The sequence below is a fragment of the Daldinia loculata genome, assembly GCF_022478755.1.
Source record: "Daldinia loculata strain CBS 113971 unplaced genomic scaffold F4817scaffold_61, whole genome shotgun sequence".
Classification (NCBI taxonomy): Eukaryota; Fungi; Ascomycota; class Sordariomycetes; order Xylariales; family Hypoxylaceae; genus Daldinia; species Daldinia loculata.
Window position 1 is genome coordinate 27,786 of NW_026054915.1, and position 15,179 is coordinate 42,964.

General features: G+C 46.0%; 6 protein-coding genes across 6 annotated transcripts; 4 read left to right on the forward strand and 2 right to left on the reverse strand.

The window, feature by feature from the left end:
* Positions 1-2,649: 2,649 nt before the first annotated feature.
* Positions 2,650-3,766, reverse strand: F4817DRAFT_368177 (uncharacterized protein; the record flags this gene model as incomplete). The annotated part of the gene is made up of 4 exons (XM_049307216.1): positions 3,419-3,766; positions 3,035-3,145; positions 2,850-2,973; positions 2,650-2,693 (listed from the first exon to the last, which is right to left on the reverse strand). Exons 1-4 carry the CDS (start codon positions 3,500-3,502, stop codon positions 2,650-2,652), a joined length of 363 nt encoding a protein of 120 aa, XP_049155454.1. The 5' UTR covers positions 3,503-3,766.
* Positions 3,767-4,336: 570 nt separating this feature from the next.
* On the reverse strand, positions 4,337-5,777 carry F4817DRAFT_348749 (60S ribosomal protein L5). Its single transcript, XM_049304735.1, has 3 exons — positions 5,594-5,777; positions 5,404-5,441; positions 4,337-5,327 (listed from the first exon to the last, which is right to left on the reverse strand). The coding sequence occupies exons 1-3, from the start codon at positions 5,594-5,596 to the stop codon at positions 4,463-4,465; spliced, it is 906 nt and encodes a 301-aa protein (XP_049155455.1). The 5' UTR covers positions 5,597-5,777; the 3' UTR covers positions 4,337-4,462.
* Positions 5,778-6,107: 330 nt separating this feature from the next.
* F4817DRAFT_361267 (HAD-like protein) lies at positions 6,108-7,101 on the forward strand (the record flags this gene model as incomplete). The annotated part of the gene is made up of 2 exons (XM_049306382.1): positions 6,108-6,161; positions 6,298-7,101. 2 exons carry the CDS (start codon positions 6,108-6,110, stop codon positions 7,099-7,101), a joined length of 858 nt encoding a protein of 285 aa, XP_049155456.1.
* A 354-nt stretch (positions 7,102-7,455) lies between these two features.
* On the forward strand, positions 7,456-8,477 carry F4817DRAFT_244983 (cytidine deaminase-like protein). Its single transcript, XM_049299094.1, has 2 exons — positions 7,456-7,924; positions 8,008-8,477. Exons 1-2 carry the CDS (start codon positions 7,592-7,594, stop codon positions 8,233-8,235), a joined length of 561 nt encoding a protein of 186 aa, XP_049155457.1. The 5' UTR covers positions 7,456-7,591; the 3' UTR covers positions 8,236-8,477.
* A 1,232-nt stretch (positions 8,478-9,709) lies between these two features.
* On the forward strand, positions 9,710-11,569 carry F4817DRAFT_245031 (uncharacterized protein). The gene is made up of 2 exons (XM_049299095.1): positions 9,710-9,751; positions 9,994-11,569. Exon 2 carries the CDS (start codon positions 10,242-10,244, stop codon positions 11,358-11,360), a length of 1,119 nt encoding a protein of 372 aa, XP_049155458.1. The 5' UTR covers positions 9,710-9,751; positions 9,994-10,241; the 3' UTR covers positions 11,361-11,569.
* Positions 11,570-12,615: 1,046 nt separating this feature from the next.
* Positions 12,616-14,677, forward strand: F4817DRAFT_361270 (MFS general substrate transporter; the record flags this gene model as incomplete). The annotated part of the gene is made up of 10 exons (XM_049306383.1): positions 12,616-12,736; positions 12,816-12,837; positions 12,890-12,965; positions 13,019-13,044; positions 13,115-13,190; positions 13,262-13,366; positions 13,421-13,445; positions 13,585-13,946; positions 13,999-14,277; positions 14,333-14,677. 10 exons carry the CDS (start codon positions 12,616-12,618, stop codon positions 14,675-14,677), a joined length of 1,437 nt encoding a protein of 478 aa, XP_049155459.1.
* Between the last annotated feature and the right edge of the window lie 502 nt (positions 14,678-15,179).

A 15,179-nucleotide genomic window follows, 5' to 3' on the forward strand; every position in this document is an offset into this window, starting at 1 on the left:
TAGAGCTTGACTTGGGTGGGGTTCACCAGGTCCATATGTAGGAAATGATGCAATATATTTATCAGGGTCAACCCACTACCACTTTGGACTAAGGTAGGGCCGGTTCGGTAGTGAGTATAGCTCTTGAGTGGACCGGAGGTTAATGATAGGTAAAGGGATGACTAGTTAATTAAGGAGAGCTTTCAATGGCCGTATTATTTATTGCACGATAGTAGTAGCAGTATTATTAGAAAAAGGAGTCAGATAAAAAAGAAAAAGATAAAAAGAGGCGGAAGAAAGTAAGCTAAGTTCGTAGCTAGAGAAAAAAAGATTAAGAGATAGATGTGCAAAGTTTATGTCAGCAGCCGCAATCACCGGTGCAACCTCAGAGTAGTACATAAGTAACCCTGGTACTTCGTACATAGATGCATATTATCAAGATTTATATGTAAGATATTCATTCCGTGTTTTTATTATTCCACTCAAACCCCCCAAGTAATTTTATTAGAATGTTGCACAATACGGTGCGTGCGACATGGCAGCATGGTCAAGTTGAGATGAGGCGGGCGGTCTGGGCTAGGTCTATTTCGTTATTTCATTATTCCACGAGATGCTACGACGGAGTCGGCTTCAGCGCTAATCCAGGCAAATGGATTGCTATGGGTGCTTTTCAGTGGAACAACCAGCCGCTGTCAATCCAGTAACGCCGGACTTTACAGGGGACGATATGTAAGTATCTGCCCACATAATCATTAGAGAACAGATACATCTACGGGGTACCCCCGGTACATACCGCCCCCCCGATGCAGTCATACATGTACATGCGTTGTTTTCCGGCGTTGCATGCGCCAGTAGCGTGCACGCTAGAGAATACCCCAATTAATGTAGTCCTAATTAGTACAATTAACGAACCAACATGACGCTCGGATCAATAGACGTCACATGCTTCCTTTCTCAACTGTCCAGTTTGGTTCCAATATTATGGGTCAGAAAGCATGAGGAAGCAGGAGGGGCAACAAAAAACCACCCAAGAAATTGAGACAAATGGCTGAATGCGTGCAATCACAAGTTGATATCATTGCCTCATACATATGTAGAAGCGAACCAGCATCAAGCGAGCATGAACCCATCAGGTGACCGGCTTCTGCCGACAGAATAGAATACCATACATATGCCATATATATGCCATACATAGACGACTTATAGACGACTTTCCCATTTCAATTGCGCCTATTAGGAAGGAGGTCATTGTAGATCGACCATCGTCGTCCGCCCCCCGCCCCCCGCCGGCAGAGGTTTTTCGAGCCAGCTTTCTCATCCTCATAAGGCAATCAGTCCAGGATGGCGATCCAAAGGGAACAAACATAGTATACCTCAATACCTAACCTATGCTACATACCTAATCCAAAAGCAATCCTTCTTTACGTAGCTTATTATCTAGATTGGCTAGTCAGGTCCCAAAAAGACCCTTCCAGACCACCTCGTTCCCTATTTTTCAACCACATCAACGAGCTGATACTTAGGTAAGTTTTGACTTGGCAATAACTACTAAGATGATGACATCTTTTACTGGCCTATTAGTCTCCGTTTAAGATAAGCTCATGTGTTTGTTAGTGTAGGGCAACGAAATACCTCTTCTGTCATTGGCCTAGCTAAAGAGCACAATTGGGTTTCTTTAAAGAACAAAAATCGACGCCAACCCTATCCATCTCTACCTTAACAAAGAGAGATGGGATAGTAGCTGCTCATACAAGTCAGTACATCTTATACGTGACACGTAGTTGTTGTATACTCTCAATCATAACTATCGAGTTCGATAATGAAACAAATCGCAATTGGTTGTACGAATACCTATAAACGTAGCAAAACCATGCCTGATAAGCACCGGTCTTATTTATCGGTACTGATGACTGGGGACTCATTGTCATTGGTGATGAGTTCGAAAGTTGTGATGTGTTATCGTGATGGCATGACGAGGCCCTACGTAATCCAATGAATTGTACTGTCTAGAGCCCAAAATTAACTCTATACGAGATGTTTCCTTTATAAACCCGAGCGTCTATCTACTACAACTTAAACGGAGTGCTTATAACCGAAAGTGAGCCTATCAGTTGGCAGATGCATTGCTTCCCAACTCGATCCCTTGCTTCGAAACGCACTTTTAATAAATCAAGGAAGTGAAGTTACAATCCCTTAACGATAGTTAGGTACAACTTTTATTAGCTGAGTACCTAACATCCCTTCTGGATATTCAAGGTAGCACCCAACACCTAAGAGCCACGAGGTATGAATAAGCAGAATCACGAGCGAGGGTTGTATTCGGCGGTATCCTCATGCATACAACACCGGGTGTGCCATTCCGCAACGACGCCTCCCTAGGGGCGGTGATTTAATAAGCCGGGACAACTTACATTCCCATGACTCTGTCAGACACATAGCGTTGGTATTTCTGACCATGCATGATAGACAAAATGAAATAGTTATGAAAACAGAATCCAAGGTCTAGTTTCGTAGTTAAATAATTATCAACTAACTAGGATTAAATCTTCCGGCCTAAACCTGTAAGATGTCATAACTACAATTCCCATATATATAGACAATGATGATAAGATTTTCAAACCCAAACCCCAAACTCTAATACAGAGGAAAACGTGACAGAAGATAAATGCTTCAATTCTGGTGTTCAAGTTGCTTCTTAGATACTCCAGTTTCGCCTAAATGAAAGATTGCGAGTTTCAGGGAATACCTAGTAGTAAGCCTTAAAGCAAATTTATATATAAAAAAGGGGGCCCCTTTAATAACGAAACCCCAGACTACAAGATTCAAGACCTCGGAACAAAACAACATGCCCACCAAACCAACTGAAATACACCCATTCCCATCCGGGCCAACATTCACAACCTTGCCGCCATCAACGTATTTCTCGACCCAGCTCCGGTTCTTGTGATGGTTCATCTCCTCCAAGGCGGCGCGATATGGTGCCGGTGCAAAAATCTAGAAAAGTAAAGAGGATTGTTAGTTTACCTAGCATACATTTGCTTGCTCTCTTACATACCTGCTGGTACATCTCGATACCGTTCCGAGCATGGATACTTGCAACTTCGGTAAGATAGTCCCGCGAGAAAGCTTCGTTGTCCTCAGGTTTATTTTCGTTATTACCGTAGACCTATAGGGTGAGCCTAAGAAGACGGCCTAGTGATGCCCCTTTATCGTTGCCAGGTGTCGACATTGCTAGGACCGTTCTATAGAGCCCGGATAATAAGCAGTTCAGGTATATTTGGTCGGGTTGTTCGGTATAGAGTAGTAGGGATGATAAGACCGGCCGATATAGAGTTTAACTATGCTAAGCTATGCATCGAGAAGAAGACACCATATATATCTCCGAAGCTCTATATTCCACTATGCATAAATATAATCATGTACATGTTTTTCTCTATACATAGTCGGGTGAACCATAAAGGGCCGCAGTTGAATTCTTTTTTTCCCTCTGGAAGGCCATGTAATGCTTCTTCAAAGCAGACATCGCGATATCCGAGGTCTCGGCCGACCTAACAACTACAATGGCTCTACGACGTTGAAACCTATTAGGCCGACGGCATCGTCGTTTATACCGTCGGACAATAACCAAATTCCCGTCTCTAAATACTTATAATATGAGGTTTTGGTATCATACAATAGGACAGGATAGTGTTCAACTCCACCCATGACCGTTATGTAGTGTTATTCTAGGATTAACCAAAGACGGAGTTTACTTGGAAGCGGAGTTTAGCGACGTCCTACTCAAGTTAGGTCAATTTATAGTCTGGTATATTAGCGGATAACTAGTGTTCAATTGTCCTTTGCGTATCCGACGAAATCCAATCTTCAATATTAGAATCTGGATGAAAATCAAGCGTTGTCCCGTCCGGGTAGCGGGCAGCGTTCCCGCAATAGGATGAATCTACCGACAGATACTTGGTGAGCGAGACATATGAACCCCTATTTCTCTAGAAACGATAAATTATATTGTCGGCCTAAATTGAGTTGGTATCGTGCGAGAGGCTTCGTTAGGTATTAGTGGAAGCCGTACTGTAAAGTTTGGGTTGAGTATGGATCCATATGTGGTGATAGTAGTGCTTAGGGGAATGGGTTACGAGTCGACACTAATATTAGTTTAACAACGGGATCGACATGATTTTGGTGTTCTGCTATGTAGGCAAGTTGTAAGTAATTTCTTACCTTACGTACCTCCCAAGGTATCTACCTAGACAACTAGGTAGTCAAGACAACAGACTGCCTACGAGCTAGGGAAATTACCTAGAACCCCTAAGTAAGACGATTACCTGGCGATCACAGACACATCTTAATATCAAGACAATGACGGTCGATAAACTTCATTAATTCGTTTAGTAACCCGTCAATAAGCCATCCCTATGAACTCCGATGCCTGAAGACAACCGTAAATACGGAGTGACATTTTTATCCTTTCCCAGAACCCAGCCGCTTATTCCTCGCGGAGCTGGGCAATTCTAGCCTTGACCCTCTCGCGCTTCTCCTCCTTGGTGGACTTGGGAGTCCTGAACTTCTTGGACTCTGCCTTCCACTCATCCTTGCTCTTCTTGGGGGCATCGCTCTCAGCCTTCTTGAAGGGGTCCTCTCGGATAGCGGAGTGGGCCTCGGTGTATAGTTCCTCAAGACCGTCAGCCTCAATGTCGTCGTCGAGGTACTTCTGGAACTGGCTCTTGTATCGTTCCTCGTCGTCATCGGCTAGGGTCTCCATGTACTCGGCAACGTGACCACCGTAGATGTACTTCTTCAGGGTCTCGGCGTCAAGCTCCTTGGACTCCATATCGAAACCGGGGAATCGGTTCTCGGAGTGGGGGACTAGGATACCACCGTCGGAAGCACCCTTCATGACACCGAAGATACGGGCACCAGTGGAGGTTCGGGCAAGACCAACATCAAGGAAGGCCTTGAAGGGTCGGCGCTCTTCACCATCGTGCTCGGCGGCCTCGGTCAGGGTGTACTCTCCATCCGGCTCCTCAACACCAGAGAAGGTCTCGTCGAGGCCGAGCTTCTTGAGGACACGGCGAGCAAGGAGCAGGCCAGTGGCGTAGGAGGCAGCCCAGTTGGTAAGACCGTGCTCGATGCCGTAGGCCTTGAGTTCGTGGGAGTAGGCAGCGGCGAAGACCTTGTCACCGGAGATTTCAGAGGTGACGATCTGAGTGATGATGTCGCGGTTGGTGAAGCGGACAACCAGGCGGTACTTGGGGGCGTTGTACTTGTTCTTGGCCTGGGTGATCAGGCGCTTACGGGCATAGTAGTCGGTCTTTCCCTCACGACGGCGCCTGTACTTGGTCTGGAAGCGGCTGTGATGAGGTATTGGTTAGGTTGATTATCTTCGCAACAACTAGGATCGTTTAGTTATATTGGTGCATTACTTACCTGTAGTAGGCACTACTCTTGACTGACTTTGTGAACGCCTGTCAAGATCCCATCGAGTCAGCAATTTGCGCTTCAGATTTTATTTTCCTCCATTCCGAAGCATCTTGCATTGACTCTCGCGATCAAATACCATTAATGCAATATTCGCCGTTTCTGGCATTGCAATGGCTTATGTTCATCCTGTACTCACCATCTTGATTGAATTGGCTGATGGGCGAATATAATCAGCACGGTTGTCGAAAGGGTTGGAGTTGGGGAAAAAGATGAAAGTTGCGACAAGAGAAAAGTTGTGGGCGTAATTGTAGTGGATGTGGGCTAAAATTCGCTTGTGAACCTTTGCTTTGGTGGGGTACGAATCAGAAAGTCTCAAACTGAGGTGGGCGACGACGTCCAGTGAAGGTTGGCCCTAGCTCTGACTTCATGCATGGACCACTTATCTGGCTTATCTGGCTTATCTGGTAGACTAGTTCCCTAAACCAAGTACTTTGTACTTCCGTGCCGTGGGATGGCTTGCATCAACCGAGGCATGTCTTGAGGGCCATTGACTATAATTGCAATGAGAGCCCAGGCGATAATTTTGGCTTTCATACACTTGACAAAATAATGACACATCTTCTCATATCAAATATCTGATAATATAAATTAAGACGCTTATATATTCTAGATGGTAATGTATGAAAGCTTTAAAGGACTCGGACTTCATAATGGTAGCCCATAAACAACCAAAAGTGCTCCTATTTGACATTGGAGGAGTCTGTGTAAGTCATAGCTATTCTGACGAATGTATCATCAACATTTGCTATGCAATATTGAAAAGCTACCTCGATTGTAATTTCCTATTCATTTTGTTATCATTACCATATCAGTATGAGAACGCTGCTTACACGGAAATAGGCCATCTCGCCCTTTCAGTCCATATTAGATTATGAACTAAGTCTAGGGATCCCGCCAGGATGGATTAACCACTCGATATCAAAAACTGCACCTGAAGGTTTCTGGCATAGACTAGAGAGGGGAGAGATTCTCCTGGACGATGCATTTTATACTGGCTTCAACGAAGACCTTCATAATCCGACGAGGTGGGCCTCATTCTATAAGGTCCAGCAGTCAAAGAACCCGAACCTCCCAAAGGAAATTCCTCCAGTACCGAAGCTCGATGGACGTTGGCTTTTCAACGATATGATGACTTCTTCGACAGATCTAGATCCGTGGATGTATCCGGCGCTTAAGAATCTGAAGGCTAGTGGGAAGTTTATCCTCGCCGCATTGAGCAACACCGTCATCTTCCCACCTGGCCACGCGCTCCATAGGGCGGATTTCTTCGCCGACCCGCTCCGGAGCTTATTTGACGTTTTTGTGTCCTCTGCACACGTAGGGCTGCGGAAGCCAGACCCCAAGATCTATCAGTATGCGCTGAACGAGGTGGATAAATATGCCAAGTCTCATTCCGACGAGGGAAGAGGACGATCATTGGGCTGGCAAGAAGGGGTAAAGCCAGATGACATTGTCTTCCTTGACGATATCGGCGAGAATCTAAAAGCGGCTAAGACGTTGGGTTTCCGAACTATAAAGGTGCCTCTGGGAAAAGCATTTGAAGCAGTCGATGAGCTGGAGACTATAACAGGCCTCAAGTTAGCTGGTGACCACCCTAGGATACCTATCAAGCCGAAGATAGGGGGCACGCATGCTAAACTGTAGATACATGTATAGGGGGTTTTAGCCTTGACGTCGTATTGGGAGAAATAGAAAGTCGGTAGAGAACCGCAATTAAATACATCACGTTATCTGGGCGTATGTGCCATAGATGACGTTCTTATGTCTACATGTGTACATGTAACGACCTGTCTTATACTTACAGGTACCTAATAATTTGACTTGCATGCGTATTGCATACTATCAGGATACTATCAGGAATAATATGCCTTGAGATGATATACCTGAGCTAAATAACTCCGGAGTCTTGATATCGTCAAGTTATCTCAAGTTATCTCCGAGAAAAGCTGTGGTGGGGTTCTTATCATCGGGCCTTGCCGTATTCCCAAAACAAGTACACAGGCAGTCTTGACATATCCAAGCGTACTCTTGAACTACATGTTAAGTAGTCTAGGTATCGAGGGAATCTACAATAAACTACTAGATTGCAAATTTAAGAGAAATACGGCGGCATTGATTATCTTATTCGCTCTTAATGGAGACGGAACGCGGCACAGCGGCCGTGTCGGTGCCAGCTCTTTTCCCAGAGCGCAAACCAATGACGCCAGCACAAATCGCAGCTGGCATACAAGCAGCGCTGATAGTGCAGCGCCGCGCGGTGACATTCGGCAAGCGACCTTTCGCCGCAGCACTGGTAGGACCGGACAATGACACGGTGCTACTGACGCACCAGTCCGTGGACCAAGTCAACCATGCTGAGAGCGAGCTGGCCAGACTGGCATATAAACATTATACCAAAGAGTTCTTGTGGCAATGCACACTCTTCAGCACGTGGGAGCCGTGCGGAATGTGTACGGCTACCGTCTACGTGCGTCTGATATTTTCATATGTACGCCTGTATAGGTACACTATTATGTAGTGCAACGGCAAGGCTGACGAGCGGGATCACAGTGGGCACATATCGGTCGCATCGTCTTCGCGGCTAGCAACGACCAGTTATACGAATTGACCGGTCCGGGCAATAAGGAGAATTTCACTATGGACTGGCACACTAGGGACGTTTTAAAGGGGTGCCCGCAGAAGGATATTGAGGTTATTGGACCATTGGAGAAAGAAGGAAAGGCGGTTGTGCAGGAAAGTGATATATATTGGAGTAGGACGAGGACTAAAAGTGGCTGAACGTCGGCTGACTGCTGTTTGGCCTGTTTAGGGCTGAAATCGAGATCCCTAATAGGACAAAAACAAGCCCAGAACGGGATATGAGAGACGATGAAGGCTAAAACCGCTATGTACATACTATGTAGATGATCGAGGCGTAGGAATAGGGGTCACAGCCAACATATGCTGTGACGTCAGATCATGTTTGCAAAACTCGACATGGAACCGAACAGATATCGAATTAGGAGACAGCTCCTAGATTACCTATCCTAAAGGACAAATCCTTTTCGTACTACAGGTGGCTTACGCGTATTAAACCGAAATATTCGAGATAGGGTATAAAGGCATTCGATGTGTGTAGCTCATACGTAAGTGTCCACGCCTTAACTAACTAGGTCTTAATTCTGGGGCTTTCGTTGACAACTAATAGTACTAATAGTGTAAATGCGGAACGCGTCGTGGACTAGTTCGAGGAGCTGACGAGGAATCGGAAGAATTTTGTGTATAGGGCGCGGCGTATGTCATAAATTCGGCCTTTTGGGGTCTGTTTTATTACTTAGTATTACTTAGTGGTTTTGATTCTTTACACTATGTAATGTTAGAAAATGTCGGTGGATTCTGATCCGCGATAGTTTTGCATGTAGTTCCACTTCCGCCAAAAGGGAACCAATGAGCAAACAGAAAAGGAAAAGAGGCTCGTAATAGCTGCGGGCAAGCATGTGTGACTTAAGTGAACATCCCCTGTTTAAATGACGATCCCCCTCGAATCTCAATCTTCTATTGTTCCACAGTTGCCAATTCTGTCTCACCGCACCAATACGGCAGAGGAAAAAGGAGGATGCAAGTGCCATGGCCCATGATATGGAGTCTGCCCTGCCGCTTAATTTGTAAATGAGCCACGAGCAATGAAGCGCTTAGCTTTTCCCTCTTCCAAATGTAGACTTTCCCCTCTACACTAGTATCTAAGCCCGTTGTATCGTGACAACAGTCCGCTTAAATTGCATGGTTTCTTTTTCTTCTCGAAGCTCCACAGACGAGAAATTGTTCATGGCGGTGTAAAGTAGTTGTCTGTATGAAGGCATTAAACCGACAGCTAAAGTCTCATTTGCGGATTTGCGGATTAGTTCCCTGTGTAATAATTCAATGGTAGATCGAGTTGAAACATCCAAACATGACATTTCAAGCTTTCCAGGCAACAGAATTTCGACCAATTGAATATAACCCCAAAGATCTTCTGTAATATTTCATTCGCTACCAATACGATCACAAACAAATACTTGCCTGTTTAAGATTCTCATGCCGAAATGGGGTGTACCTACGATCTAAGGAGCATAAAAAGTCATTGCGGTCAATTGGCCTGAATTTTGTTGCCTAGAGCCACTAGTTGGGTTTCGTGTCTGGGCAATAAGAGATCTAAGTGGGTAAAAGAGGCAGATGTAGGTTTTAAAGGGGAGAATTTTAAGATAAAGGAGCTGATCGTTTAGTCAAAGCCTCAAAGAACGCCAGCTTGGCTTGTGTAAGGGTGTAAGGGTGTAAGGTATGTACTAAGTTCTGTTCTGATACGCCCTAAAAGCAAATAAAAGTAAAGCACTTTAGTGTACAAGTGTAAGTGTAAGTGCAAGTGCAAGCGCGACTGCAGCTGCGACTGCGCAGTGACCATAAGCGCGGCTCTGGGTCTTATTAGTTTCAATAACCTTAGAACCCTAAAGATCTGTTTGCTTAACCTTTTCACTTGCAAAAACCTGAATTGTAACAACTCATCAGATTCATTATATTTAGTCATTCCTTATCTACCTAATCTAAGTCGAGGTTGGCGTAGCCACACATTAACCTATGCAAACTTGACTTTGTATTATTCCGCTCTCTTATTCCATCCTCCTATTCCCCTGTCTCTTCAACTATCCTCTTCGATACCAGGTTTTTTATGAGCACGATTCTTCTTAGCAGAAACTTTCGCTTAAGTCAATTTGACTTGTCTTGGATTTGAAGAACAGACTGACACGGGATGACGCCCGATCATCCTTCCCATGAAATTTTCAAAGGGTCCTTGCAACCTCTGGTTGCCTCTCTACTGGAAATTCACCTTCCCAGCTATCCTAATCATAGCCTCCTCATTCCTCCTATTTAAGAGTTTCTGGTCCGCTCAGGGTCCTCGAGTCGCGATTCAAGATTCCCATAGGACACTCAACGTTAGCAAAACTCATACCGACTCGCCTTTCGCCCATGATGACAGCAAGATCACGGTCAACCTGGTGGTGGCCACTCTTCGGAAAGATGACATCTCATGGACGGAGGATATCAGATTGCCCAATCTCAACGTCATCCGCTATGTCACTGATGATATGAAGGCACCGTATCATCCGCCAGTACCAAAAAAAGGACGCGAGGCGATGATCTATCTAACTTATATGCATGACTTCTACGACAACTTGCCAGATGTCACCATATTCACCCATGCCGACGAGAGTCCGTGGCATGTGGAGCGCACATTGAATTCGTCCCTGGTATTCGCCATGTCGCATCTAGACTTAAGGCAGGTTTTGCAGAGACAATACTTCAACCTGCGCGTGTCCTGGGAAAACGCATGTCCGGATTGGATTAACACGACCAAGACCGAGTACGACGACACTAAACAAGAAGAGCACTTCATACGTCAGGCATTTAGCGAAAACTTTGCGACGAACGATGTTCCCGAGATCCTTGCTGGGCCATGTTGTTCGCAATTTGCGGTTACGAGGGATGCCGTTAGGAGGCACCCGAGATCCCAGTATCAGAGAAGCATGACTTGGTTGATGCAGACCGACTTGGAGGACTTCCTCTCGGGAAGAGTTTGGGAGCACTTCTGGCAGTGGCTTTTCAAGGGCCAGGCAGTGGATTGTCCAATCGAATGGAAATCGTACTGTAGAATGTACCACATCTGCTACGACTTGGAAAGCAGGAAGCTACTCAGCAAGCTCGAGGAAGAGAGGAAAGATTTGGAAAAGAAAAATGGTCTGTTCGGCAAGATAGCAGATCTGCTAAATGGTATGGAGAATAAAAAGCGCCTGGAGGAGATTGATGCTATAATGGCGGTAGAACTCAACAGTGCACTCGAGAGGGGGAAGCATGAAGCAGTACGGATGCAGCTGCTCTCGGATTCTTTATGAAAAAATTACGGCCACGGTCAGGCAGGTTCGTTGTATATGATACCCTAACTTTGTTAATGATAAAAGGATTGCATGAACTCATCGCTCGTCTATTCAATACTTGCTAGCTGATTTCTTCTCGAGAATGCAGGCCAGACCCTTTGGTACAAGGAACGGTTGAGCATATCGGAAGACCCGATTATTAGCCATGACGACGTTAAAGCTCTATTATAAGATTCTTACATGATTTACTGCCGCAAAAAGAGAAGCTATTCAAATTATAGGATCTTCGGACGTGGCTTAGCCAAGAGTATGTCGTGAGAGAATAGGTTATAAACGGGTTGTCGGTGAACCCTCGTCGGATCAATCCGTACCGAAACCTCGGCTCTTCGATTATATGCGACGCGACCACTTGGTTGAGGTTCCTGGATTGTTACCTCTAACCTCTAGCTATTCTGGCTGCTCTAGCATACGTCAAACCACAGACCCGACATAAGCCAATTAGAGAATAGCCGGCTGTATAAGAAGGCAACTTTTTAACTGTTGTGGTGTAGTGAGGGTAAGTAAGAACCTTGGTTGGAGATATCTCCGGCCTGGAATAGCCTGTTTTAGCTGACGGAACGGCCGCTAACCCCGCAAATCCGGCTTTCGAAAGCGGGATTCCCATGGGGTACTAATAGAGCTAGCAGGGGGCTTCCTCCTCAACCGCAACCAATAGCATCACCAATGTCACCCTATTCGTTTAAACTACACAAAGCCCATGTTGTCTCCTTGTCATAGTATTGTCATGACTGCATGGGCACACTGCCACCGACAACCGGGCCCTTTGATCTCTTGGACAGGTGCTTTCTTTTCGGTTATAGCTTGCCGAGGAGTTGTCGATCTCGAGGGGTTGGATAATGGGGGTCAATGGGTAAGCTGTGAGTGATAGTTGATATGCAGCGTCACATCGATCCTGCAATGTAGATTTATGAAGCCGAGCTTACCTAGCTATCGGACCTTACTCCAACCCTGCCTTGAACGATAGGTAGGTACTCAATAAAACCAAGGGTGTTCGTCTCCAATATGCTCAAGCTCTTCCCGACATTCTAAAGTCAAGATACCCGACGATTTCAAGACATTCTAATTAGCGCGGCCGACCAGGATGGCGAGCACACTGAGCGAGAAAAGCGACCCTGAGAAGGCGGTCTCATCTGAGGAGACTGCCATCGGCAAAGATGGCGGGACGTCTACTATTCACGGCATACCTGATGTCGCGAACCTAACTCAGGCTAACATGAGGGGGTTGAGAATGCCGGAGATCTTGACGAGGTTGACGCCCGAGCAGCGTCTTGAGCTGGAAACGCGGTTGAGGAGAAAAATCGACTGGCGATTGCTTCCGATTATCATTCTCATGTGTCAGTGAATCTTCAGTGTTTTTTTTCTTCTTATTCGCCGTTGAGGGGAAAGCATACTAACACGCCATTTCTACTTTAGACATTTTGAATTATATCGACCGGTTAGGACTCCATACCGCTAGTCCGTACTCGAGAAATGCTAACAGGTTGTAGGAATAATATCGCGGCCGCAAAGCTCGCAGGTCTGCCGGAAGATTTGAATCTAGATCCAAACACCAGCGAATTTGAAGTGCGCAGCACGTAACCTGCTATGAAGACGAAGATATTGACGTTGTTATATAGACTGCTGTGAGCATCTTATTCGTCGGGTTAGTATAAGAATCCTCCAATGATGGGAAACGAGGCCTAGATTGACAACTAACCTTACCGGGACTCCAGCTATCTTCTCATGCAGATACCATCGAATCTATTCTTGAACAAGATTGGCAAGCCGGCTATCTACCTCCCAGCATGCGTATGTTCCGAGCTGATTTCGATGCACATAACAATTAAGTGGACTTGTGGTGAACTGACTGGCCATGATAGATGATGGTATGGGGTGTTATCTCGGCTGCAACAGCTGCGGTAACCAACTTCGGCGGGCTTATTGCCGTCCGTTTCTTTCTGGGTTTCGTTGAGGCGGCTTATTTCGTGAGTATTGGAGACTCTTGTCAGGTCTGGAAACTCTAACTAACAATCTTCTAGCCCGGTTGTCTCTATTATCTGAGTTGTTGGTGGTATGTTTAAAGATCATTATGAGTTTCGCTCTATACAGCCGCTAACTTCTTTGTAGTACGTGATTTATTCCGCAGCCATTCGATATAACGCCCTAGGATATCATCCGTCAGATCGTACTAACATTATTCCAGATACGCGTAAAGAGCTAGGACTGCGCACGGCGCTTCTCTATTCAGGGGCGCTGATCTCAGGCGCGTTTTCCGGATTGATCTCGGCGGGAATAACGCAAAACATGAACGGCGTAAGAGGGTTAGATGCGTGGCAGTGGCTTTTCCTCATCGAAGGCGTCATCACCGTCGGCATTGCATTCGCTGCCTTTTGGATCCTGCCTAACTTCCCTCGGACGACCACATGGTTAAGCGAAGAGGAGAAAGCCCTTGCTATTTGGCGCTTAGAAGAGGATATTGGCGAGGATGACTGGATCGACAGCGAACATCAATCCCTATGGACGGGTGCCAGGTTAGCTTTTGCGGACTTGAAAACTTGGGTCTTGGTCAGTTACAACAGCAGGCTTTGGGTGCGTTAAATTGACTAACCGAGTCTAGCTAGTTCTCCTTTTCGGTATTAATGCGAGCGGCTCTGTTACGAACTTCTTTCCGGCCGTGGTAAAGACTCTGGGTTACAGCAACGTGATCACGCTTCTCCTGACATGTCCCCCGTATGTACTTGCCGTCATAACAACCTTTATCAACGCGTGGCATGCAGATAGGACCGGTGAGCGCTACTGGCATATCATGCTCCCGCTCGCCGTCGCCATGGCGGCGTTCATTCTCGCGGCAGCAACCACCAGTCTGGCACCCCGATATGTGGCCATGATGCTTATGGTAAGTTGGCTTCACCGTTGTAACTTTAGAATGTCTCCTCTAATATTTAAAAAAGGTCCCGGGAGTCTACTGTGCCTTCGTCGTAGCTCTTGCTTGGATTAGCAACACGCTTCCTCGACCGCCAGCTAAACGTGCAGCCGCGCTTGCTTTCATCAACGCCGTTTCCAACTCCTCGAGTATCTACGCTTCGTACATGTACGAAGACAGGATGGCGCCTCGCTATATCATCGCGATGTCGGTCAACTGCGGTACTATTTTCCTCGCCATGATCGCGGCTACTGTCATGCGTATCATGCTCGTCCGGCTGAATAGGAAACTCGACCAGGGTATCTACGTCAAGGGAGCCATCAACGCACTTCCGGGAGCGGCGGCACAGCATGGGTTCAGGTTTAAGGTCTAGGGTTGTTGTATCGCTTTTGGGTTTGATATCTAAGGTGGAAAGCATGAATGAATGGGTGGCAAGCGTTGTCGTTCTACGCATAGCGAAATATTAAAGTTAGGCCTGATATATGTGCTTCCTAGTGACGGAGTATTCTCCTAGCTGTATCATAATATTCTCATATATTCGCTAAATAAAGTCGCTACCTACCTAGGTAGGTACATCATCGACTTGAAACAAATCGGATAGCTGCCTCTCAACTAATTCGATTGGACGAGAAGTATCCCGGCTTCTTTGCTTATCCAATGCTGGCTTGATTCGTATCTGATGTGTCATAGGTATTATGATATATATAAGTAACAGAAGCATGGATAGGTACATAATATTGGATAGCAGCTGCAGCCACGTTCTCGAGCGTTTGCTGTGCCTAGAAAGCCACCGAATGGGGGTCTTATGTCCATCTGATATGTGACTAGATCGCACAGGGGTAGTTGAACGGGGAGTAGCAACTAGTTACCCAATC